Below are 22,980 nucleotides of genomic sequence, written 5' to 3' on the forward strand. Positions count from 1 at the left end.
TTAGAGTGTCCTTCCCAGTGCAGCGCCCCCAGAATATGGGGTAAGATTCAGCGGGGTAAGGCTGGAGGTCAGCCCAGGGGTCTCAACGGCTTGTTCGGATAAGCCGGGGGGTGGGGGGGAACCGAACCAAAAAACAGAAACAAAAACAAAACCCACAGGGAGGGCTGGACGGAGCAGACACAGCCTTTATTAGTCACGTTACAGGGAGCGCCAATGGCGGCAGGTCGGCGAAGCAGGACCGCACCTCCCTGAGTCCAAGGCTCGGGGTCCCAGACAAAAGGAGGCCCGTGTCTTGCCCGTGACTCTGAACTACTTTGCCTCAGCGTGTACGTGCGGAAAGAAAGGGTCAAGACACGGTCACGTGGGACAGAAAGCTGTTTCCGAAAAGGAGATAAGGAGGGAAATGCAATCCATTTCCAAAGCCTTACCCGTTCCCTCTGGCCAGGGGCCCTCGGGCCAGCCTTCCGTCCTGAGTGTGGGAACAGCCAGGTCCAGCAGGGCCCCGCAGGTGGTCTCCCTGAATATGTCCCCTGGCATTTCAACGTCCGTCATTCCCCCAAGCCCCACGGAGCCCGTCACCCCTCCCTCAATGCCCTGTTTTGCGGATCAGGACGTTCAGGGTCACATCCTCCAAAGTCCCAGAAATCCCGGGCGACCTGCCTCCCAAGAGCACCCTCGTCACAAATTCCAATCTCCCCTCTCCCAACAGAATACGTAGGTCTCAGGGGCCAGGTGTGAGCACCGCCACATTCAATGACTTTGCCAATCACATTTTGGGCATCTCTGAAGAGAATCAAACACTAGATTCCCGGCAGCCTCCACGGTAAACCCTATCGGCCTCCGACATGTCCCCTGGGGTCTTTAGTAAAATCACAGCAGCTCATGGGGTCCCCGTCTCTGCTGTAGGTTGGGAACCAACCCCAAACTAAACCTGGAAGAAAATGAAGTCATTCTAGACCGGGTGTGCACTGGGTCCTTTGGCTTGGGTTCAGAGATCTCAAGTATTTTCCCAGTGCCAGGTCCTATTTGAATTGGTTTATACGAATTTCCTCGTTTAATCCTTACGACCCTCTGAGGTGAGCAACATGAGGATCCCTGTTTCACAGAAGGGGAAACTGAGGCTGGGTGAGGTTGAGCCTTTTGCCCGGGAGCACACGGACAGACGATGCCCGGGGTGAGTGAACAGAGGCCCGCCTCCAGCCTTTTCTCCTCCCTGCGGGGGCGGGGCAGCGGGCAAAGAGGGACCCAGCACCTTGGATCGGGGTTCCCCGCCCCGTTGCTGCTCCCCACTTCCGTTCCTCCTCGGAAGAAATCACAGAAACTTATATAGAGAAACTCGCATCCATGCTGTTATCTTGGTGTTAAACAGGTGACCTTCAGCACCAGCTGGCACCTCAGGCGGGACAAGTCCTTGGCTGACAATGGGGCCTTGGACAAATGGGGGTCTCGGGGGATGGCTGGACTCTGCCCCAGGTCGGGATGGAGCCGCTGTGGGAGTTTCCGCTCAGCGTGGGAGAGAGGACTGTGGGGAAGGGTAGGGAGGGTGGTGGGTGGGGGTGGGCCAAAGCCATCAGTTCCTCTTCATGGTGTCCCTGATCCACTCCAAGTAGCTGCACACTTTGGTGTAGACACCAGGCTTGGTAGTACTGTCACAAGGGACATCACCCCAGGACACAATGCCCTGTAGGACGCCTCCGCAGACCAGGGGTCCCCCAGAGTCGCCCTGCGGGGAAGAAGGGGAAACTTGAGGGAGAACCTCCGGCTCCAGTGTCCCCGTCCCCATCCTCATCGTCGTTCGCGGTCTCAATCAAAATCCGGCCCCGCTCCGTCTCAGCGCCGTTCACCCCCGGGGCAACCCACATCAACCTAACCCGGCCGGCGCAGCTCAGCGCAACGCACCGGCCCACCCAGCCCAGCCGCCCGCCGCCTTCCTGGTTCAGAGCCAAACCCGCCCGCACCCACCCTCACTTCCCACGCGACCACCCCGACCCTGCTGTCGTGTCTTTGGCCTCCCAGACTACAGTCTACCCAGTCCCCGGTTCGACCCTGACATAGTGCCCATCTGCAGTCAAAACCAGCCCGCGCCCATTCTTAGCGCCAGCCTGTGCCGGCCCAAGCCGCCCGCCGTGTCCCTCCCCCACCTGGGCCGCCAAGCCCACGCTCACCCGGGTTCTAACTGCCCTTCCTGCTCCCTCCGCAGACCTAGCCCCAGGCCCTCCTCTGGCCTGGCCCAAAGCAAGCAAAACCCGGCCTGTCTCAACTCCCACACCTGCCCCCTTCCAGTCTCCCCAGGGCACGGCGCTGCGCCCCCCCCCCCCCCCCGCCCCTGCCTTGGCGCTGACCTCACAGGAGTTGGTGCCTCCGCCTTCCACACCTGCACACACCATGGTGCTCATCAGGTGGCTCGCGTAGTCCTTGCTACAGGACTCGGCCGGGATGACGCTGATGTTGGCGCAGTGCAACGTGTCCGGGAGATTGACTGGGAAGGACAAGGGAGCTTGGAGTAAACGCAGGCATTTCCAGGCCCTCGTTCGCGCTGCCCAAGAGCCCCGGACGGTAGGGTCCCTAAAGGCCTGACATTCGGCTCCATTATTTCACGCACCTTGTGACTCCCGGCTTCCTGTGGTCTCAGGCTCCGTGTCAGACACCAGGCCCCAGCCCGACACCACGCAGGACTCGCCAGGCTGGGGGCAACGCGAGGGCAGCGGCACGGGGCGCACTTGCGGGGAGAGGCGCGCGGGCCGCCTTAGACGCACCAGCATCAGGTCGTGGAGATGGGAGCGCGCTTCGTAGCGCGGGTGTGGGATGAGGCGAGACACAGCCCGCAGCTGCTCCGGCCCGTCGCGCTTGCGCAGGTTGTGCTCGCCCAGGCGCGCCATCATGTTGCTGCGTGGCGCCAAAAGCGGCGAGCGGAGGAGACAGAAAAATCAAAAGAGCAGACAGCTGGGGGCTCCTCAACCCTATGGGAGTCTGCATATCCCATTACCCTCCGCGCAAAGCCCCAACGCCAAGAGTTCAGCCGTCGCCCCCCGGGGGCCGAAGTGTCCGTAGTCCCGCGCACACCTGGGACTCAGTCCTCCGGCTCCAGCCTTTCCTTCCCGAGTCCTAGAGCCCCAGATCCCTCGGCACTTCCTGCCCGGCCCCCTGAGGCCCTTGAGCCCCGCCTTCATACCCTTCATACCTCGTGTGGCAGTGGGCCGCAGACAGGACCCAATACGGGGAGATGAGGGACGCGCCGCAGTTAAAACGGCCGCGCTCGAAGAGGGCCACTTGCCAGGGCTGGGAGTGGGGCCTGCACTCCTCGTCTCCCAGGAACTTGCTGCTGCCTTCCTGGGCTGCTGGGAGAGGAGACAGAGGAGCATCTCTGAGGACAAAGTCCTTTCCCTTGCGTCCTGCCCTCACGGTGTATATTTCACCTGTGCCTCCCTGCAGCTTCCTAAGGTGGCCCTGCTGTTGCTTTTTTAAGCACTGCCTTCTCTCTAACTTTTACAACTTCTGCTTATTTTCTTCCAAACGGCGTCCCTGTGCCTGGCCCCCACCAGCTTACCACGGGGCTGGGGGCGGGGGGAGAGAGAGGACAGGGAAGGGGCCAGAGGGCGAGCCGTCCTCTGTGGCTGGGAGTGGAGACAAGGACGATGGACCCCGTCCAGCTATTCAAGGTCACTGAGCTGTCACAGACATCAAATGGATGTGGCCACTCACTATGTATGACACACAGTCTTGGCTCCAGAGTCTAGATATCTCAGCCAAATGTAGTGTGTCCTACATACAGGGACACAGACATGACCACACAAGGTCATGGGCGCGCAAACAGGCACAACTGGTCTTCCAGACGTAGGAACTGGTGGGGACAGCACTTGACGCAGAACTCACTTGTGCATCCGTGGGTTGCAGCTTCAAGGATCAAGCATCATGGCATCGGGGTGAGGGGGGGTCGTCGGTGTGCGGGAATAGGGGCAGTCAAGACAGGGGCACCCGCGTGCACGCACGCACGTCCACAGACACAGCTTCGCATGTAGAAGCTCAGACCTAAACTTACGTCCGTAGGGCGGGTCTGTACGCACTAGGTCACAGGTGCTCACACTTGCCCTTGGGGTCCGGAGGTGCAAGGCGGGGTCTTTAATAAAGGTGCATGTGAAGAGGCAGACACGGGTCTACAGTATCGAGGTTAAATTTGGGGTGACAGAGTAATCCCTGCCCCCAGGTCTGCACGTATCATCCGTGGGACTGTGAGCAGATTATCTGACCTCTCCGTGCCTGTTTCCTCATCCGTAAGATGGGCTTGTTATAATGATGACGCAGGAGTGTGTGTGCGAGATGCCTGACACATTGTGACTGCTTAATAAATATTCGTTATTTTAAACAAAGGACTCGTAGGTTTATTAATGCAGGCATGACGCATGGATGTTCAGGTTGTGGATACAATGCACATCAGATGTATGACTGGACCCAGATAAAGATAGTCAAGGTCAAAACTGACTCATCCCCAAGCCACTTTATGGAGATTTGAAGGGCCAACACTCAGAGGTGGACCAGCTAGATCAGCCCTCAGGGCAACCTCTGGACACTGGTCTGGGCATTCAAGGCCAAGGACGTAGAGGTGGAGACACAGGCTGCCAGGACAGGACATATTTATCCATCACCAGATCAGCCCCCAAGTCAGTGGCTTGGTGTTCAAGGTCACTCACTCATCGGGGTTCGCATGTGGGTCCCTGGATCACACATGGGAGCAGGGACCCACAAACGGCACCACGCACAAAGACATGAACAGGGACGTTTCAAGATCACAGGACCATGCCTCCCTTCACTGGGCAACGTTGATATGTCTCCTCAAGGTCACGGCCAGGCACACGGTTATATCCACACGCGGGCAGGATTTGCACAGTCAAGACCAAATGCCCACACTCTGCCCGCTAGGGCTGGGAGCTGGGCCAAGGGCCCTGGCAAGGCGGAGGGAACTGGGATGAGGTGGACAAGGGGCTTAACAAGGGTGAGGTCGTCCTTCAGAGAAGGGCAGAAGGTTCGGGCTGAACAGTTGGGTGCCAAGGCTGCAACTGGCCAGTCCGAGCTGGAGGAGGGCGGAGGCCCCAGCTGGGTGCCGCAGGCGGGCAGGAGACGGGGGCGGGGGGGGGGGGGGGGGAGAAAGCGAGGACCGAGTGCAGGGGGACGCTGGCCAAGGGGGCGGGGGATGGCTGGAGGGGCCCCCAGGGGCGAGAGAGGGTCGTGTCTAAGTGGAAGGTAATGAAAGTCCACCCTCCACTCCTCCAGGGTAGAGGCATCAGGTTACAATTAATTTCTCCACAGGTGGTGGATGAACGTGGTCTGGAGTTCTCCGGCCACCTAGGGTCACCTTGGCCTAGTGGCTGCCCCTCTCCAAGCCCCAGCCCGCTCCCCACTGCAGAGACGTTCGCTGGATCAGACGAACTGAGCCTGGCAGGTACTGGGCGCTCAGCAAAGCTGGCCACCCTTCCAGGGCACTGCCCTGGGCCAGGCCCTGGGCCAGTGGGGAACCTGTCACAGGGATGTCCAGTGACTAGACACTGGCAGGGCCTAGAGAGGTAAAGTCATTCCTCCCAGTCTCCCAGCGAGGCAGGGGCAGCCCTGGCACTCAAACCCAGGTCTGTGCGCCCCCCGTGAGAGGCCCCGCATGGCACGGGGACCCCGCAGCAGCGGGGTACGCCCGGGGTGGGCGCGGCTGAGGGGGCACCCCGCTCCCACAGACCCTGACCTGACCTGGGCCCGCCTCACCTGCCGACGTCAGCAGGAAAGTGAAGATGAGAAGCCACATTGTGGAGGAGGGGCCAGGGCTCTGCTGAAGTCTGGGGAGGGGAGAGAGTAAACTGGGGTGCGCTGGAACCCCCTGCCCCGACTTGGAGCCCGGCCACGACCCCCACAGGAAGGTAGCCCACCTGCTGCGTAAGAAACTTCTCCTTGGCAACCTCGCTCCCCACCCCCAGCCCCAGCCTGCTCTTCCTCCCAGGCTTCCCATCTCCAAAGGGTCTGCCCTTCGACCCCTCGGTGCCCCAACAACCTATCAGACCCCAGCAGCATGGCCCCTGCGCCTGGATCTCTCTGCCTCCAAGGCCCTGGCTCGGTACACAATCCCCCCCAGACCCGTTCCCAGTCTCCTGTTGGGCCTCTCGGGTCCTCTGCCCCGCCCCCGTCCCCCAGTCTGTCCCTTCACGGAAGGTCCCAGCCTACACGGCCTCAGGGGGTCTTTCCACACCTGGAGTTGACCACGCCCCACTCCTGCTCACAGTCCTCCTGACTCCCAGCGCCCCCAGGATAAAGTCCCAGCCCCCCAGCCACGTTTATGAGGACAAGAGTGGCTTCTCCAGCTCCCAGCCTCTCGGGCTGGGTCTGTCATGACACAGCCGACTCTCCCATTTTCCTCCCTGGAGTTTCATGCCTCCCCGCCTTTGCGCGGGCTGTTCCCCCTCCCTGGTACCATTCCCTTCAAGGTCTGCTGCCTCCTCGCGGCCTTTTCTGACCTTCTCCCACGGGGTGGGGGGTGTGTCTCTCCTTTAAGACAGAGAACCCCCCAAGGGGACCTCTGGGGCTGCCTGCAACCTTCCAGATTCATCCTCCAGACCCCTTCTTCCCTCTGAGGCTCAGCTCCCCCTTCTTCCGGGAGGCCTCGCTTCCTCGCAGGAGTCTCTTCCGGGTCCCCCCCCACCCCGTGCCTGTCTGCCTCCATCACAGCGCAGGCCCCCAAGAATGCTCAGGCTGGGTCCCCCCTGTGTCCCCTGCGCTGCCCAGCCTGAGGCCTGGCGCATCGACACGCCTGGTGAGTTGTGCTGAGCTGACCTGAGCTGACCTGCTCTCCTCCCCGCCTTGGCTCCTGACACTATTCTTGCTTTGGGCGCAAGCGCTTTCAGGGACATCCTCCTGAGTCACTCTATATCCCACGCCCTGCACCTCCTCCTTGCACCTCTCTTGGTTGGGGTTCAACGTGAAGGTCCGGTAAAGGACATACGGACCTACCCCAATGCCCTTCACACTCAGGGCAGACCATGTCTCCCTTTACCCCCTTCCCCCACTCCGGGCCCAAAGGTCTCACCCCCTCCAGATTCCTCCAGCAGCATCTGGGGCAGCTTGGATGCCAGGAGAAGGGGAGCAGCAGCCGAATGCCCGAATTTATAAGCTTCCAGCCCCACCCGGGTCCGGGGAGGCTGAGTAAGGTGGGGTGGGAGGCGGCCGTCAGTCGGCTTTACAGGCTGGACGCCCGGGTGGTTGGTGGGGTGGGGATGAGACCTAATAAACATTTATGAGGCTGAAACTTTTGTCTGAGTCTACAAGGAGGAATTCCCTGGCAGTTTCTCAAGGAGGAGGAAGCGGTAGGGCAAGGGCCGAAAATGGGAGACCAAAATAGAGAGCCAGGGTTCCGGAGCCTGGAACCTGGAACGGGGGTCTGCAGTGCAGAAGCCGGATTCCAGCGCCGTACTCCTTGTGCCGGGAGTAGGGTGCCGGACCTTGAATTCTGGGCCTGGATCTGGAGTCCCGATGCTGGGTCTCTGATTCTGGATTCGGAGCCCTCAGTTCCGGATTCTGGACCTTTGACCTCTGATGCTGGATTCTGAATCTGGAGCTCCAAGTCTGGGACCTGGATTTTGGATCCAGATTCCCGATGCTGGACCTTGAAGGCTAGACCTCTCAGCTCTGGGTTCTGGGTCTTGCATTCGGAATCTGGATCTCTGGTGCTGGGTGCTGGGTCCAGGTCCCTGGTTCTGGACCTTTGATTCTGGTTCTCCGGTGCTGGATTCTCAATTTGCGGGTCTAGAGTTGGGGGTTCATGACCTGAAATCTAGAGTTTGAAGAATATTGGAGTAGTCTGTGTTCTGGAGTTTGGGTGTGGAATCTGGAGTCTGGTCTTTGAGTGACGATTCTCAGACTTAGAGTCTAGATCCTGAGCCTTTGACCTGAGCATCCAAACTAGCAGTCTGGACTCCGGCATTTGCAATCAAAAACGTCAAGTTAGAAACCTTCACACTTGCTGCTAGTTTGCAAGTGTGGATCCTAGAGTATGCGAATGGTAGATTTTGGATTTTGAGTTTTGGAGCCTGGAGCCTAGAGTTTGGGCCTAGATTCTGAGGTTTCATGGGTTGCCTTTGGAATATGAAGTCTGGAACTTCAAATCCGCCTGGTACATTCAAGAGGCCGGACATGTGCCTGGCTGCCATGATTCCTAGACTCTGGAATCTTGACTCCAGAGCTCCAGAGTATGACTTGAGCGACTGGGAGACTGGAGTCTTTATTCTAGATTCTGCAGTCTGGATTCTGGGTTTTGAGGCTTTCTGGAGGATGGAGGTCATCCTGAAGATGACCCAAGGCTTTGGGAATTTGACGTTGTCTCACAGAGCCTCAGAACCCCGAGGGCCCCGAGCAATTGTCTAGAGTCTCTCCTGGCTTGTTTAACTAATGAGGAGGCACAGAGAGCAGGAGGGACTGACCTCAGATCACCCAGCAAAGGGTGGGACCTGTTAGAGGCACAGTCCCACCTTGTGTGTGGAAAGCCATTACCTTTATGGGGAGGGGCTGCAAGATGGCGCTGACTGTTTAGGAGACCAGTGGCCGATGTCTAGGGGGCCCTTGATACCCCCACAGATAATATGGGAGGATAATAGCACCTCACACCTGGACAGAGTCTGATGGCCAGCTCACTGGAAGGGCGCCCCGCCCCGCCCCCCGCGCCTCCTCATCCCCACTCCCGCCGTGACGTCCACGCCCCTCCTCCCTCCCTCTCTGGCAGTCAGTGTCCTGGGTGACCAGTGTCCTCCTGGGCATCTCCCCTATGTCCTTCACCTTGACCGCAGCCCGAGTCCCGCTCTCTGCCCTGCTCCTCCTCCTCCTCTCGAGAGTCTTTTGTCAGCTTCTGTGGTTCAACCACCAACCACACAGGCCTCCTCCCTTTGACCTTGAACTCCTGCCTAGGACAGCCTCCTGCTCCGGGGAGGCCCCTCTCCCTCACTGCATCCTAACTCATTTCTCTTTCCCCAGACATCTTAGGGACAGTCCTGCCGACCACCCAGTCATGTGGCCACTCTTACTCGGGCCCGCCCTGTCCTTCCCTTATCCCTGCAGCTCAAAAATCCCCAGCTCCGGTCCCTCCTGCCCCTGCTTCTCTCTGCCTCTCTCTTCTCTGGCCCCTGGGTCTGGCTGCAGCTCAGGCAGCCTCCTATGCTCCCGGGTGCTCACCCCAGCCTCCTCTCTGGTCCCCCGCCTTCTAGTCTGGACCTTCCACCCATCACCAGGTAGCCCCGGAGGGCTGTCTGCTCTCTGAGCTGACCCCCCTCCCTGTCCACAGGCCTTCCTGCTCCCTCCTCACTGCCCCTGGACGGGCCCCCACCCTCAGCCTGACATTTTGAGTTCTTTCGATTCCCCCTGCCAGAACAAGCTTTATCTTGCCCCGGCTGGTGCGGCTCAGTTGGTTGGAGCATCATCCTGTAAACCGAAAGGTCGCGGATTTGATTCCGGGTCAGGGCACGTGCCTGGGTTGCAGGTCCCTTCCCTGGTGATCAGAGGGTGCGCAGGAGGCAACCAATCGATGTTTCTCTCCCCCTCTCCCCTCCTCCCTTCTCCTCTTTCTAAAATCGATAAACATGCCCTTGGGTGAAGATAAAAAAGAAAAAACAACAAGTCTTATCCGGAGACAAGCTTCCTCTCTGGAGGGAACTGGGGGCCTAGACTCCTGGTCAGAGGTCAGAGAAAGGAGAGGTGAGGAACCTCCCTCCTGCCCGGTTTCCAGCCTAGGCTGGTGTCCAGGCCACCTCTGCCAACATCTTGTTTGTCTGAACCGAGTCCCAAAAGAGCAAAGATGCCATGCTGTGTGCTGGGCACTGAGGCCAGGGCAGAGCTGTCTGGGGGCAGTACCCAGCACGAGCAGGATAGCATTGGCCTCGTGCGCTCACAGGCTCCCCCTGGCGTCCGTGTGGGGCAGGCTGCACAGCCTCCAGGAGGCGGGGGCTCCGGGACAGCGGACACCGCATGCAGCCGATGCTCTGCAGGCAGCGCTGACCAGAAGCTGGAAGTGCACGCCAAGGACAGACCCTCACACCTTCAAACCGAGCTGTGTCAGTCAGGCTCTCCCGAAGGACAGAATCAACAGGAGACCCTAGAGCTACATCAGCTCGAATTACATGCACATGGGTTCGTAGCTGCACTCCATTTGCTGGGAGGGGAGTTTGTTGATTGGAAGAGTTACCGGCGAGACCTCGGTTCCCGTTTTCTTGAAGGCAAGATTTCTGGTCAAGAGAGGAAGCACAGTAAAGCAGCAAGAATGTATTGGCTGCAGCAAAGCACGCTCAGATGGGATGTTTATTAAAGCTGGAGACTGTGAGTCCTGGCTGGTGTGGTCCAGTGGATTGAGCACCAGCCTGAGAACCAGGGGGCCACCAGTTTGATTCCCAGTCAGGGCACAGGCCTGGGTTGTGGGCCAGGTCCCCAGTAGAGGGTACGTGAAAGGCAACCACACACTGATATTTCTTTCCCTCTCTTTCTCCCTCCCTTTCCCTCTCTCTGAAAATAAATAAATAAAAATAATTCTAAAAAAAGCATTTGAGAACTTGGAACATCTTGGAACTTTTCCGAGATCCATCTGTATTTTTTGGGGGGGGGTGCTGAGTTGAATGGGGGACGTGGTGGGAATCTCCATCCCTACATCCTTACATCCTTCAGCGCCTTGAAGGCGGCAGGAAAGTTTTGCAATCCACCCGGGAAGGCAGGATTGCTTTGGTTTCACTGCTCTCCTCGCTGGAGACAGTTCCAGCGTTGACACGTGGCCTTCCTCACCCGCAAGAGCCACCACCGTGAGCCGGGGAGCCAGCGCGGGCGCCCCGCCGGTCGCTCCGGACGCCCTTTCCGGTGCTGCACCCCAGAACCGGGGAAATTGCCACAGGACTCCTAGAGAGACAAAAAGCAGATCGGTGGTTGCCCAGGACTGTGTAGAGGGAGAAGGGGACGTGACAGCTATGGGGGACGGGTCACCTTCCGGGGGGTCGAAGTTTCAGGTAGTTTTCTTTTAGTCCATTCACAATAGCACAGATATTGTGAATGGACTAAATGCCACTGAATTGTGTTCCTTTAAATGTCAATGGTATAGCTGAGTTTTAAACACACACACACACGCAGGGAGAGCAATTTCACACACATACAAACCCTGGTCTACATCTCAGGAAACAGAGTTGTCACAGCAGAGCCCGAATTTGGTGGCGTTTCCCTGGGCCCAGCCTGGTCGCTGTGCAGGGGACCCGTCCCTCACCCCCAGTAAAGGGAGGGAAGGGCAGTCACCAACCCCGGGCGCCCAGCTGACCCCACAGGCATCTCCAGTCCAGCAGCCTCAGGCGAAGATTTGGGGAAATGAGCGCCCAGGATGGAAGAGCTGAGAAGCTTGGTGTGGGAAGCGAGGCAGCAGATGGTCAGCTGAGGGCGCCCACTGGGACTCAGCCCATGGGGGGTTCGAGTACTGGCTCGAGAGTGTTCACAGCACGACCCAGCCTGGGAGGGAGTGATGTGCCGAAAGCACTAGGACAATGGCAGGGCCATAAGCATAATAGACGCTATGACTTTTTTATAGATCAAGGTGGCTTCCAGCAGGTCCTAAGTACGTCCTGGCTGAAATGGCACTGGGCCCGCTCAGCACACGGCCCTTGGCCGACGGTGCCAACATCCATCCTGCAGATGGAAAAATGGCTCCCCAGGGCTGGGGCAGAGGGGCTGAGCCGGGTGTGGCTGGGGAGGGCGTGCAGGTGAGTTAGGGGGTTGGCAGGAGTCCCCTGGGGTTGGAGGGAGGTAAAGGCTCTCCACCAGCTCCCCGGACGGACCTGCAGAAGCCCAGTCACCTTCCCTGAGCCCGTGGCTGGGCTGCAGAAATTGCTGCGTTGACCGGGTCAGCTCACCTGGCTCACGGTCCCAGCACCGGCCCGCTCCCAGGAGCATGGACTGCGGGAGGAACGACACGGCCAGGCTTATTGCTCCGGGTTAAACCGGTGGACACAGGATTTGAAGCGGGAGCGGGGGGCGCAGCCCATTGGCGAACATGTCCTCAGGGCCATTGCCATGTTCCTGGCTTCCTGGGAAACGGACCCACACACTGCAGACGTGCTGGTCACCGGCTCACGGGCCAGGCCGCCCCCCGCCCAAAGCTGGAGTCGCAACCCAAGGCGCCGGGGCGCCTTCTGTCCACAGCGCTGCCCACGGAGTCACCGGCAGAGGCCCGAGCATGGGGGAGGGGCCGCGTCCTTCCGAAGGCGTCTTGGTGGAGGAGGAAGAGGCTGCCTGCTTCTTCCTGGCGGGGGCGTTCAGCGGCGCCAGGCTCTGGTCCCCGCACCTCGTTCAGCCTTCTTCCGGATCCCCGCCCCCACGGCCTTCTTGCGCATTCATTGCGGCATAAGGCGCACCTTCTCGGAAGCGATCACGCGACCTCCCTTCCTCCGGCCCCGGTTCCGCTCCGAGGCCACCGCCACCACCTTGCTCTCGGCGGGCCCCTGCGCCATGGCGGGGCATGCGCCACCCACTGTACTTTTCCGGCCTTCAGGGAAGGGCGATCGCAGGCCTTTGCAGGATGCTGGAGCTCCCCTTGCAGGATTTATTTGTCGTATCCTCGTGCCAAACTGTTACCGAATAACGGGCCCGTGGCGGGGGTCGCGCAGATGCTGTTACCGAAACTACCCCGCCCCCCTTCCCGGGGGTCCCTCGGTTGCAGGTCCTTTGCCTGCCGCCCTGGAAATTATGGCTCTCAGTGGCAGAGTTTGGGGAAAAGGAAAGCAACGACTTATTTAAAAGTTATACAGGTTTGATGAGTGGCTAAATGTCGCTCTTAAATCTCAAAATCCCTTTAGACACCTACTATTTAAAACACCCACCGACACACACAGGCCTGCCCTCCCCACTTTGCCCCGTTAGGCTGCTCAGGGGCACCGTCCTTCAGAAGAAAAAAGGGACCAGAAATCTGGGGCTTGGATAGGCAGGCCTCTCGCCGTTCCCAACACCATCCGCTGTGTCGCCGCGACCTCCACCTCTTAATCAAAACCATGTTGCGCCATCTCATTGCCCACTAACAAGAGTCCTTTCTCCCCTTCCTGTGTGGCCTTCCCATTATTCCCCAGAGTCTGGGTCCCTTTGTCTCTCCTGCAGGCCCTGCCTCCCCTCTCCCAGTTCCATTCCATGTTACAAGTTTTTCAGGCCTCCCTGGTTAGCCTTGTTGAGATGCAAAATAACTGTCTTTGCATATGAGGTCTGAAGCTATCCTGTTATTGACATGCAAAGTGACTCTCAATGGCCCTGCTCCAGTTCAGGTGTGAAGCTGGCCTGTTACTGATACACAAAGTGACTCTCAATGGCCCTGCTCCAGATCTCCCATCCTCCATGGCGGCCTGTCGTGGGGTGGGGAGAATATCTCATATTTTTCTTGGATACCCCAAGTTCTGGACCCTGTTACAAATACCTTTTGGGGGGGCTCTGGCTGTGCCCCATTACAATACCAGTTCTTGCCGGGGGAGGTGAGCAAGTCTTACATAATAAACCCACTGTAACATTCCTTCTCCTTAAGCCTTTAGTTCCCTTCCTTCTCGGTTTACGAAGAAAGTTCTGGTGCTGCAACCTCACTCAGCGCGGAGACGGCCTTTGGGTCTGTATTTCCGCCAACCAGACAAACACGCTGCTGGAGACCTTCAAACTTCTTAGCCTGCAAGGTTAAACCCAGAATCTGCTGCGTGAACCCTAACCGACACACTGGGTCTGATCCAACCTGATGTTCCTTCTACCATTTACAGCATTAATATCTATCCGCACACCTATCTCCCCCACATTTCTGTCGGTATGAAGTGGGAATATTATGTAATTCCTTGGGTCTGTCCTATCCATACTCATCGGTCACACTTTGTACCTCACTTTCAGAACCTCGTGGGCCTGGAGCCTGTCTAGTTATAGGTCCCAAACCGGAGAGGGGTTGTGCTGGGGACCACTTGCTGTATCGAGCCCCGTGAAAGAATGCAGCGTAATGACTGACTCGACTCCGCACTGCCCTGCGAAGGAAAAACCAGATGTTTTACTTAAGCGTCAGGAGATAATTCCTGAGCCCCGACACCTGTGCCTGAATGAGCATCTGGCGCCAGGTTGTCTGACAGACCTCGATTTAAGACAAACCTCTGTTTTTCTTCCGTTCATTATCTATCGCCCTCCGGAGTAGTTTGATAGGCTTTGCGTGCTAAAAGCCACTTCCAGAGACGAGCCTGGGGCATTCTCCAAAGGAGGGAACCGCCACCCCCTTTTCCTGGCAGACCGAGGGTGTCTGGAACGGGTGGGGGGACTCGGCGGGGCGGGGAACCCCCTCAGGGTTGTAGGGGGAGGACCTGAGAAGACTCAGCAGGGCCTGGGACCCACCTCCTCAGACCCCGACGGGGCGCCCAGAGCACGGGGTGGGGACAGGCCTTTGGACAGTGACTTCTGACCCTGAGCCTCAGGCTGCCCTCTGCTTCAGCGAACACGGCTTTCTTGCTCTTTTGATTCTTGGAGGAAGATCTATTTTGGGGGGGGGGTTACTCTGTTATTTTTTTAATTTAATGACTTGGTTTGCTTCTGTTCAGCCAGTCTTCTTTTCAACTGTAATCATTTCACACTGTAGATCTGTTGCTCTCCCCCCACCATTCTGATAAGTAATATTTTTATTTATCATTCACGTCTAAGGATTTTTAAATTTCCATTGTGAAATCTTCACCCTTTTCTCCGCCCTGACCACCCCCCCCCCCCACCGGCACCGCTATGACTTCATTTTCATTGTGCAGGATTTAGACGAGTGGAGTGGCTGGGTTTTTAACTTCTGCGTGTGCGGGTATCCTGTCGACGTGCTGCTGAGTTTCGATTGCCTTGCAGTCGGGGTTGGAGAACGTAGTCTGTGTGATGCTGAAGCCGGAGGGCAACCCAGCCCGGGGCTGGCGCTGCCAGTCACCGCGCAGCCAAAAAGCGCAGACAGGGAATGGATTGTAATTGCGCTTCCATTAATATCAGAGGCCAGCTGCCTGCGACGGTGGCGGGTAAAGACCTTAACGTCCACCTTCCCTTGAGCTTTCGGGAGAAATTTGGGAGGGGGAGTTCCCAGGGGAAGTGCAGACCCGCTGTTTCTGTAGGGAGTGAGGGAGGGGGAGCAGAAAGGGAGTCACCGGCTTCTTCCCAAGCTCCTTCCCTTTGTTCTGCTGTTCTCTCTCCTTTGCCCTAGCTTTGCTCTCCCCCCCGACACCTGTGGTTTATGACCCCGAAGTTCTGTGTTCTGTTGGCGGGAAAGGGAGGTATAAGCCATTGGCTCTCCAGTGTCCTTGGTCAGGGGAGATAAGGTCTTGCAATTCACCCACTGGCTGTGAGTTGCTCAAACTGTTTGGCCTTTTTTCATTTCCTTGTCTCTGTTTCCCCTCCCCACTCGCCCAGGAAGTTTTCTAGTTTCTTCCTATCATCCTGTCTCAATGCCACATTTTTTTATGACAATTGTTGAAATCTCATGGGGCAAACTTTCGTGGGCTGTTTGGTTCATTGCTCCCTGTAGTCCTACTGACCGTTTTTCAGATCCTCACCAGAGAATACGTTTGTTGCGGGGAGGGGGAGAAACATTGATATGAGAGAGAAACATCCACCGGTCGCTTCTGGCACTGGAGATCCATCCCGCAGCCTACGCGTGCAGCCTACGCGTGCACCCTGAGCGAGGACGGAACCTGCAGCTTTTTGGGGTACAGGACAGCGCTCCAATCAGCTGAGTGACCCTCTGGGCCATCCTATCCATTTCTATATTAAATATTATGAAGTGTTTTACTAGGAATATTTAAGTTTAGAATGTGTTATAATTTTTTTTATTACTTTGTAATGCCCCATGCTAATAATGGTTTTCGTAGTCCTACCTATTTGACTGATGCTGATAAAGGGAGACTGCCTTTCTTAGGGGTAATATTTTGTGGGAAACCTTTTCTTTGCCTTTTGCTTTCAAGGTTTTCATGAGCTTTTGGTGCATCTCTTATAAAGAGCATATAACAGCCTTTTAAATTCTGATCAGAGTTGAGGCAGCATTTGCATTTAATATGATTATGGATATGCTTGGTACTATACTATCATGCTTTTCAATTACTGTTTGTTCTTCCTTTTTTATGCTTCTTATCATTTTGGATTATTTGACTTGTGTCTCCCCCCCACCTATTTCATTTTCCCCTCTCTCCTTGTTTGGAATTCATATACCCTTGTTCTATTCTTTTGTGATCCCCTTTGATATTTCATCATGCATGTTTATCTTAGCAAACTCTCAGATGAAAGTATTTTAGTGCCCACTGATTGCTTGAGTCCTAAAGCAATCAAGGACCTGAGACGACATTGATCACCCTCCTTCTGGCTTGCAAGCTGTCGTTTCCTAGGATTTTAGTTCTCTCTCTTTTTAAATTCTCACCCAAAAATGTTATTTTTTGATTTTTAGAGAGGGAGGAAAGAGGAAGAGAGAAGGAGAGAGAGAGAGAGAAATATTGATGTGAGAAAGAAACACGGATCGGTGCCTCCTGCTCCCCGACGGGGTAGAGCAGTGTTGAAACCTGCAACCTTTTGGCATATGGGACGATGCTCCAAACAACCGAGCCCCCCAGTCATGCAGGGCTCAGCTGCACTCTTGCAAGGTACCTTTACTGAGTGTATAATTTTAGGTTGCCAGTTGTATTCTTGCAGCGCACAAAACACACAGTCCCACTTTTTCCTTTTGCCTTCTGTCTTCCGTTATTGCTGTTGAGAGTTCTGCGCTCTCTCTCATCGCTTCTTCTTTATTCACGGCTTATCCTTTCTTATTTTTAAAAAATATTCCTCTTCGTTTTAGGTTCTCTGGAGTTTCTCTGTGGTGTATCTGGGCAAGGGTATTTTTTATTACCATGAAGAGAATGCCTTAGGCTTCCTACCTTCCCATTCTCAATAGTTTTGAAACCGAAAGAGCCGGCGTTCCCGCTGCCTGTCACCTGGCAGACCCGGAGAACAGAGACGGGGACTGGATCCTCATGGGCGCTTTATTCAGGCGGCGGGTGATCTGAGAAGGCAGCGGGTTTGTACCCTAACAGACTGTCTTACATTTCCTTCCAAGCCAGTCTTTTTTTAAACAAGAGGGCAGAAGTGTAGGTAAGGGATGTGGAATTCAGGAAAGAGGTTAATCAGATAAAAGCTGCTGTCTGGCAATTCCCTGACATCCTCTCATCCGCTGATTGGTCATTATCTGCGTCCTGGGTGGCCGATTGTCTCTCCCTGGAGCACAAAGGCTCGGATGCCGCTTTGATTGCTCATGGTCTCTTGTGGAGCATAAAGGTCAATCGCCCATGGTCTCCTGGAGTCGGGGGCGGGCGAGGTGGGGGGAGGGGCGGCGGGGCTGGCGTACCTGCAGTTCCTGAAACAATAGCCTTTCACATGCATTAACAACTAGGCCTATTAACTATGATCTTAAACTAAAATTTTCCAACTCCTGAGTCCCCCATCAGTTTGTTTTATTTTTTTTTTTAAGCTTTATTTTCCTTCTCTCTATTTTTCCCTCTGGGCAATGTTCATTTTTCCTATACCTTCTCATTCCGTTGTCCCAATATTTTAACATCCTTTTTCTATTTTCCCTATTTTTTGTCTCTATGCATTCTGACTGATTTCGCCTAATATATCTTGCATTTTATGCAGACTTTCTTCAGCTTTGTTCAGTTTGCTCTATAACTTTTTAATATGTCATTTAAAAACATTTCACAAGTATATTCTTAATTTCTAGAGGTTACATTTGTTCTTTATGTCAAACTTTCTGTTTATTCCCAAAACCATCTTGTTAACTAGAAGTCAAATTTGTTCAAATCTCCTCAATTCTGTCTTTTTTTTCATTTGGATTATTTAAATCAAGATGCAAAGAAATCCAGCTTGCTGCATTTGAGTGAGGAGCCACTTGACTATCTTTATTTCTTGAAACACTTGGCATAAGCTGTTCCATGTTTTGAATATCGCGGCTCTAACGTCTGCCACCCTCACAGCCCGAAATCTGTTGTTTATTCTGCTCACTTTGAGGCAGATTGGTTTTCCTTCTCTGGTATTTGCTAATTTTTTTAAAAAAGATTTTATTTATTTTTAGAGAGGGGGAAGAGAAGGAGCGAAACATCAATGTGTGGTTGCCTCTCGCGCGCCCCCTACTGGGGGACCTGGCCCGCAACCCAGGCACACGCCCTGACTGGGAATCAGACTGGCGACTCTGTGGTTTGCAGGCCGGCACTCAACCCCTGAGCCACACCAGCCAGGGTTGGCATTTGCTAATTTTTATGCCTGGTGGTAGTACCAAGAGTCTAGGCTTGCACCTCTTTTTCTTTCAGAAACCTGGGTTCCCCTGCTCAGGAATCACCCCAACTTCCTTGAGCGTCTCAGCTGAGAGCACAGGTTCCAGGCTGTTCATGATCCACCTCTGACCTCGAGATCAGGCATCATTGCCCTCTTCTGGGGACCCTGTTCCCAGCCTGAAAAGTAGTATCTGGGAGGGACTTGCTTTTGGGGGCACTGCTGGTTTAGTAAAAGACAGGGGAGAGTTTCAAGGATCCCCAGGCTCAGAAAACTCCGGACTATCCCTCGGATCCTGGGTCTCCATATCTTTTCCCCAGAGCAGCCCTCTCCAAACTTATTCCCACCGGCCTTTAGCCACAGGACTGGGGCCTGGGGCAGATCTGAGTGAAGAATTCTTTCTTTTTTTTTTTTTACTTAAAAAAAATATTTTATTTATTTTTAGAGAGGGGAAGGGAGGAAGAAAGAGAGAGAGAAACTTTATGTGTGATTGCATCTCTCATGCCCCCTGCTGGGGACCTGGCCTGCAACCCAGGCATGGACCCTATACTGGGAATTGAACCAGCAACCCTTTGGTTCACAGGTCGGTGCTCAATCCACCAAGCCGCACCAGCTAGAGTTCAAAGAAGGATTCTTCAAATGCATTTAAGAAGACAAAGTTGAAATAGGTCAACTAGAGCTGAATAAACCAAGCAAGAAAATCTCACTCATTTGCTGTTTGCTCACTTGACTTCTCAGAAATTGGGCAACGTCCACAGAATCAGTGTCTCCTATTCTCCCAGGTAGGTCTCTTTTTTGGGGGACCTTCCGGCCCTCCTGGTCAAGACTCCCATTTCTCAGATGTGGAGACTGAGGCCTAAGGAAAAGAAGCTATTTTCTGGAATCCTTTGAATAGGAATGGAAACCAGGAGACCAGTTCGAACAGAATCAGTGCTTCTCTTAGACTTTATTTCTGGCCTTTGAGGAAAGGGGAAAAACGGTGGAAGATTAACTTTTTCTACCACTGGTAAGGCTGAGTCAATATTGTGCCCCTAGGGGGCGCTGTGCACAAAAAAGATTATTGGTAAGACTGGACTCCGGAGGTTGAGGGAAGACAGGGCTGGGAACTCAAATTCCTCAATTCCTTCAGCAGCATGTATTTGGGGGTTCTCTTACGTGGCATCAGTGCTGGATGGTCTTTTGTATGCAGCCAGGGAACGTGCAGAGATTGGTGTAGGTGCCAGGCACGCTCAGCAGGCCACACGAATCTTTTCCAAAAGATGGGAGCTGCTGCTGAAGCCCCGTTTCATACCAGGGGTCTCCAGAGTGACCCTGTTGTTGGAGAGAAAGAGACTCCAAAACACAGAGACGTGCAGTTCGATGTGAGGTCAGGAAGCCACCAAAGGAGACTGAGAGACAAAGACAGAAGAAAGAAAAAGCAGAAAGAGAGCAACGCACCCATTAGAGGTTCCACGGAGCCCTGGCTGCACCTAGTTTGTTCCCTGCGTCCAAACAGCCGGGTTTTCTTGGGTTTGTTGTTCTGCCTCTTTCTGCCTCATGTCTCTGTTTCAGTGGCTTCCAGAATCTATGTGCGTCTCTTCGTATAATCTGTTTCTTTCCTCTTTCTTTTTGCATGTTGCCCCTGAGTGGCTCTGTCGGAGTTTTTCTCTGTGTGTGTGTCTGCCTCCCTGTGTCTCTCTCTGCTTCTTTCTGTCTCTTTCTTTGCTTCTCTGTATCCCGGCGCCTGGCGCTGTTTCTCCCGCTCTCCCGTTGTCACTACGCCCTGTGTCTGTTTCCCACGGCGTGTTCCTGTGCGTCTCTGCCACCCTCCCTTCCCTGTCCCTCCCTGGACCGCCTTCCTGCCCCTTCCCTCATCTCACAAAGCTCAGAACTTGCTGGGGCGGTGTGTGTGTGGGGGGGGACGGGATGGGGCGGGGCACAGATGGTGTCGCAGACCCTCTCAGGCACCACCCGAGCTTCTGCCTGGAAGCAGAGCTCTGGGTCAGCCCCTCGGGGTGGGCGCGAAGCCCTCAGAGAAGGCAGACCACCCATAGCCCTAAGCCCACCGTCCCCCAACCAGACTCAGTGCAAGGCGCTTAGAGGCGGTGCTGGCGATGCTGACTGCTGACCTGCCGCGTGGGGTCAGAGTGAGACACTGGCGTTTTCCATGTGAGGAGCGTGACATCATCGGCCACAGCAGCTTTGTCGTCCTCTGGGTTCGATTCCTTCAGCTTCACAGAATCAGTGTCTCCTATTCTTCCAGGAAGGTCTCTTTTGGGGGGGACCCTGTGGCCTCCTGGTCAAGACCCCCAGTGTCCAGATGTGGAGATTGAGGCCCAAGGAGAAGAAGAGGGATGAGACTGGACTCGATTGTCCTGCTGCCTGTGGGCTCAAGGCCGAGCAGGCCCAGCCCGACGGCGAGGGGACTGAGGGCCCCGGGGGAGGGGTGAGTTGTGTGGCAGCTACGCCGTTGCCTTCCCTCTCACAGCCCGTCCTCGCCGCAGCAGCTGCGCCGCCCCAGCCTCCACTCCCCAGCCCTCGTTGCTCTGTCTCACTGACGCCCTCGCCTCTCTCTTCTAAGGACGCTCGTGGTTTCATTGGACCCATCGGAATACCCAGGATGATCACCCCATCTCGGGACCTCTGACTGATCCCATCTGCAAAGTCTCCGAGCAAAAGCACGTCTTCCCAGGGCCTCTTTGCTGGTGGGCCTTGCTTTACCCACCACAAAGTCGGTTCCCATCTTCAACGACTCGCTCGTTGTCTGTTCTGTCTCCTCCGTGGCAACACAAGCTCCTCTGTAAGGACAGAACGTCCGTGTTAAGGGCAACACCGTACCCTGCCCCCGAACGTGGGCCCGGCTGCCCGCCGCTGCCGGAGCCAGTCCCCAAGAGGCAGGTGCCCGTGTAAAGGAAAGTGGCTTCTTTTCAGGCACCGGCCACCTGGGAGATGGGGGCGCACGTCTCACCGCCCATCTCTGGGGAAGAGGGGGGCTTCGTGCCTCCTGACGGGGGAGAGGCGCACAGAACAAAGAGATCAGGGAGGGGGTTGAGAGGTTCTCTGTGGAAATGAGTGCAGTCCATTCGGATGAGGCCAGGGACAGTCCCGAGTGAGTCATCCTTGCTTCACATCCTCCTGACTCTGCGGTTGAAGGTCAGCAAATCTGGAGCTGGTCTGTGTGAAGGCTGGGTCTGTATCTTTTGAAGCCTGTTCCTAGTATTCTTTTCTTTTAAGATTTTATTTATTTATTTTTTAGAGAGAGGGGAAGGGAAGGAGAAAGAGAGAAACATCGATGTGCAAGAGAAATGTCGATCAGTTGCATCATACACATCCCCAGTGGGGGACCTGGCCCGTAACCCAGGCATGTGCCCTGGCCAGGAATCAAACCAGTGACCTTTTGGTTTGCAGGCCGGTGCTTAATCCACTGGGCCCTAGGATTCTTATACAAACACGCTGTTCATCTACAAGTTATACCTTCGTCAGAGCCTGCACTTACAGGAAAAAATGTCAAAAGAATGGTGGGGCGGGTTACAATTTTATTTTAATTAATTAATTAATTTAAAAAATCCTCACCCAAGGGGGGAGAGAGAGAAAGAGAGGGAGAGAAACATCAATGTGAAAGAGAAATTGCCATTGGTTGCCTCCCATAAGCACCTTGACTGGGGATCGGACCCATAACCTAGACATGTGTGCTGACTGGGAACAGAACCCTCAACCCTTTGGTGCATGGGACAACGCTCCAACCAAGTGAGCCACTGAGGCAGGGCTGGGCATTCTGTTTTTTTAAATTGTAATAGGAATACTTAATATGAGATCTACCCTCTCACCACATTTAAAAAAAAAAAAGATTTTATTTATTTATTTTTAGAGAGAGGAGAAGGAAGGAAGGAAGAGAGGGAGAGAAACATCACTGTGTGGTTGCCTCTTGTGCGCCCCTTCCTGGGGACCTGGTCCGCAACCCAAGCATGTGCCCTGCCCGGGAATCAAACCGGTAACCCTTTGGTTTGCAGGCCAGCGCTCAGTCCACTGAGCCATACCAGCCAGAGCAGAAGCAGCCAAATGTGAACCCAGTAAGACTTGCATGAGAATCTGCGTGCATCATATCATTTCTAGTTGGTTTTTTGAATGGGTGTTATTTCCACATCGTACAACATGAGAAGCAACCACACATTTATGTATCCCCTCCCTCTCTTTCTCCCTCCCTTCCCTTCTCTCCAAAAATAAGTACATACATTTTAAAAAGGCATAGAGTGCTAAATCCTGCCCGGACCCCTTCTTAAAAACATGACAACTACACTATGTTTCTTGCATCATCTTCAGGCGTTGTGTTGTTCATAAATAGCAAGCGCAGAGACGCATTCTTGTTTTCCCCTTGCCCGTAACTGCCGGACTGGGCTCCTCGCAAAGCCATGTTTCTCCTGGCGTTCAGGACACTTGGTTTTTAGTTCTTTTAAATTCTTTTTCCTATTATGAGCCTCAGAGACCTGTAATGCCTGGTTAGTTTCCAGGTTTGTGAAACACTGTTTAGATAATTACACATGTTATAAAACAATGGCTGGTGTGAAAATAACAGGTGATTCATAACTATGTTTACTGCCGAAGCCTTTCGGTCTGGGAGGACTCAGTGAGAGGCATCCCCCACCCAAGCAAAGGTGTCTCTCGTTTTGGCCAGAAAAAGAAATTGGCGATAGAGCAAGTGAGAGC

At 54.9% G+C, this 22,980-nt stretch overlaps 1 protein-coding gene across 2 annotated transcripts; it reads right to left on the minus strand.

Annotated features, from left to right (window-relative positions):
- Window positions 1-1,534: 1,534 nt before the first annotated feature.
- Window positions 1,535-5,812, minus strand: KLK15 (kallikrein related peptidase 15). 2 transcript variants are annotated; one of them, XM_054588780.1, is made up of 5 exons: window positions 5,749-5,812; window positions 3,182-3,338; window positions 2,603-2,886; window positions 2,343-2,479; window positions 1,535-1,723 (listed from the first exon to the last, which is right to left on the minus strand). In XM_054588780.1, exons 1-5 carry the CDS (start codon window positions 5,786-5,788, stop codon window positions 1,571-1,573), a joined length of 771 nt encoding a protein of 256 aa, XP_054444755.1. In that variant the 5' UTR covers window positions 5,789-5,812; the 3' UTR covers window positions 1,535-1,570. The 2 variants fall into 2 exon arrangements, with proteins under 2 accessions (XP_054444755.1, XP_054444754.1); XM_054588779.1 differs by having other exon boundaries at window positions 3,182-3,335; window positions 5,749-5,788.
- Window positions 5,813-22,980: the final 17,168 nt, after the last annotated feature.

This window comes from Pteronotus mesoamericanus, unplaced genomic scaffold (assembly GCF_021234165.1).
Source record: "Pteronotus mesoamericanus isolate MK-2021 breed Mesoamerican mustached bat unplaced genomic scaffold, CSHL_Meso_final scaffold_137, whole genome shotgun sequence".
NCBI classification, from domain to species: domain Eukaryota; kingdom Metazoa; phylum Chordata; class Mammalia; order Chiroptera; family Mormoopidae; genus Pteronotus; species Pteronotus mesoamericanus.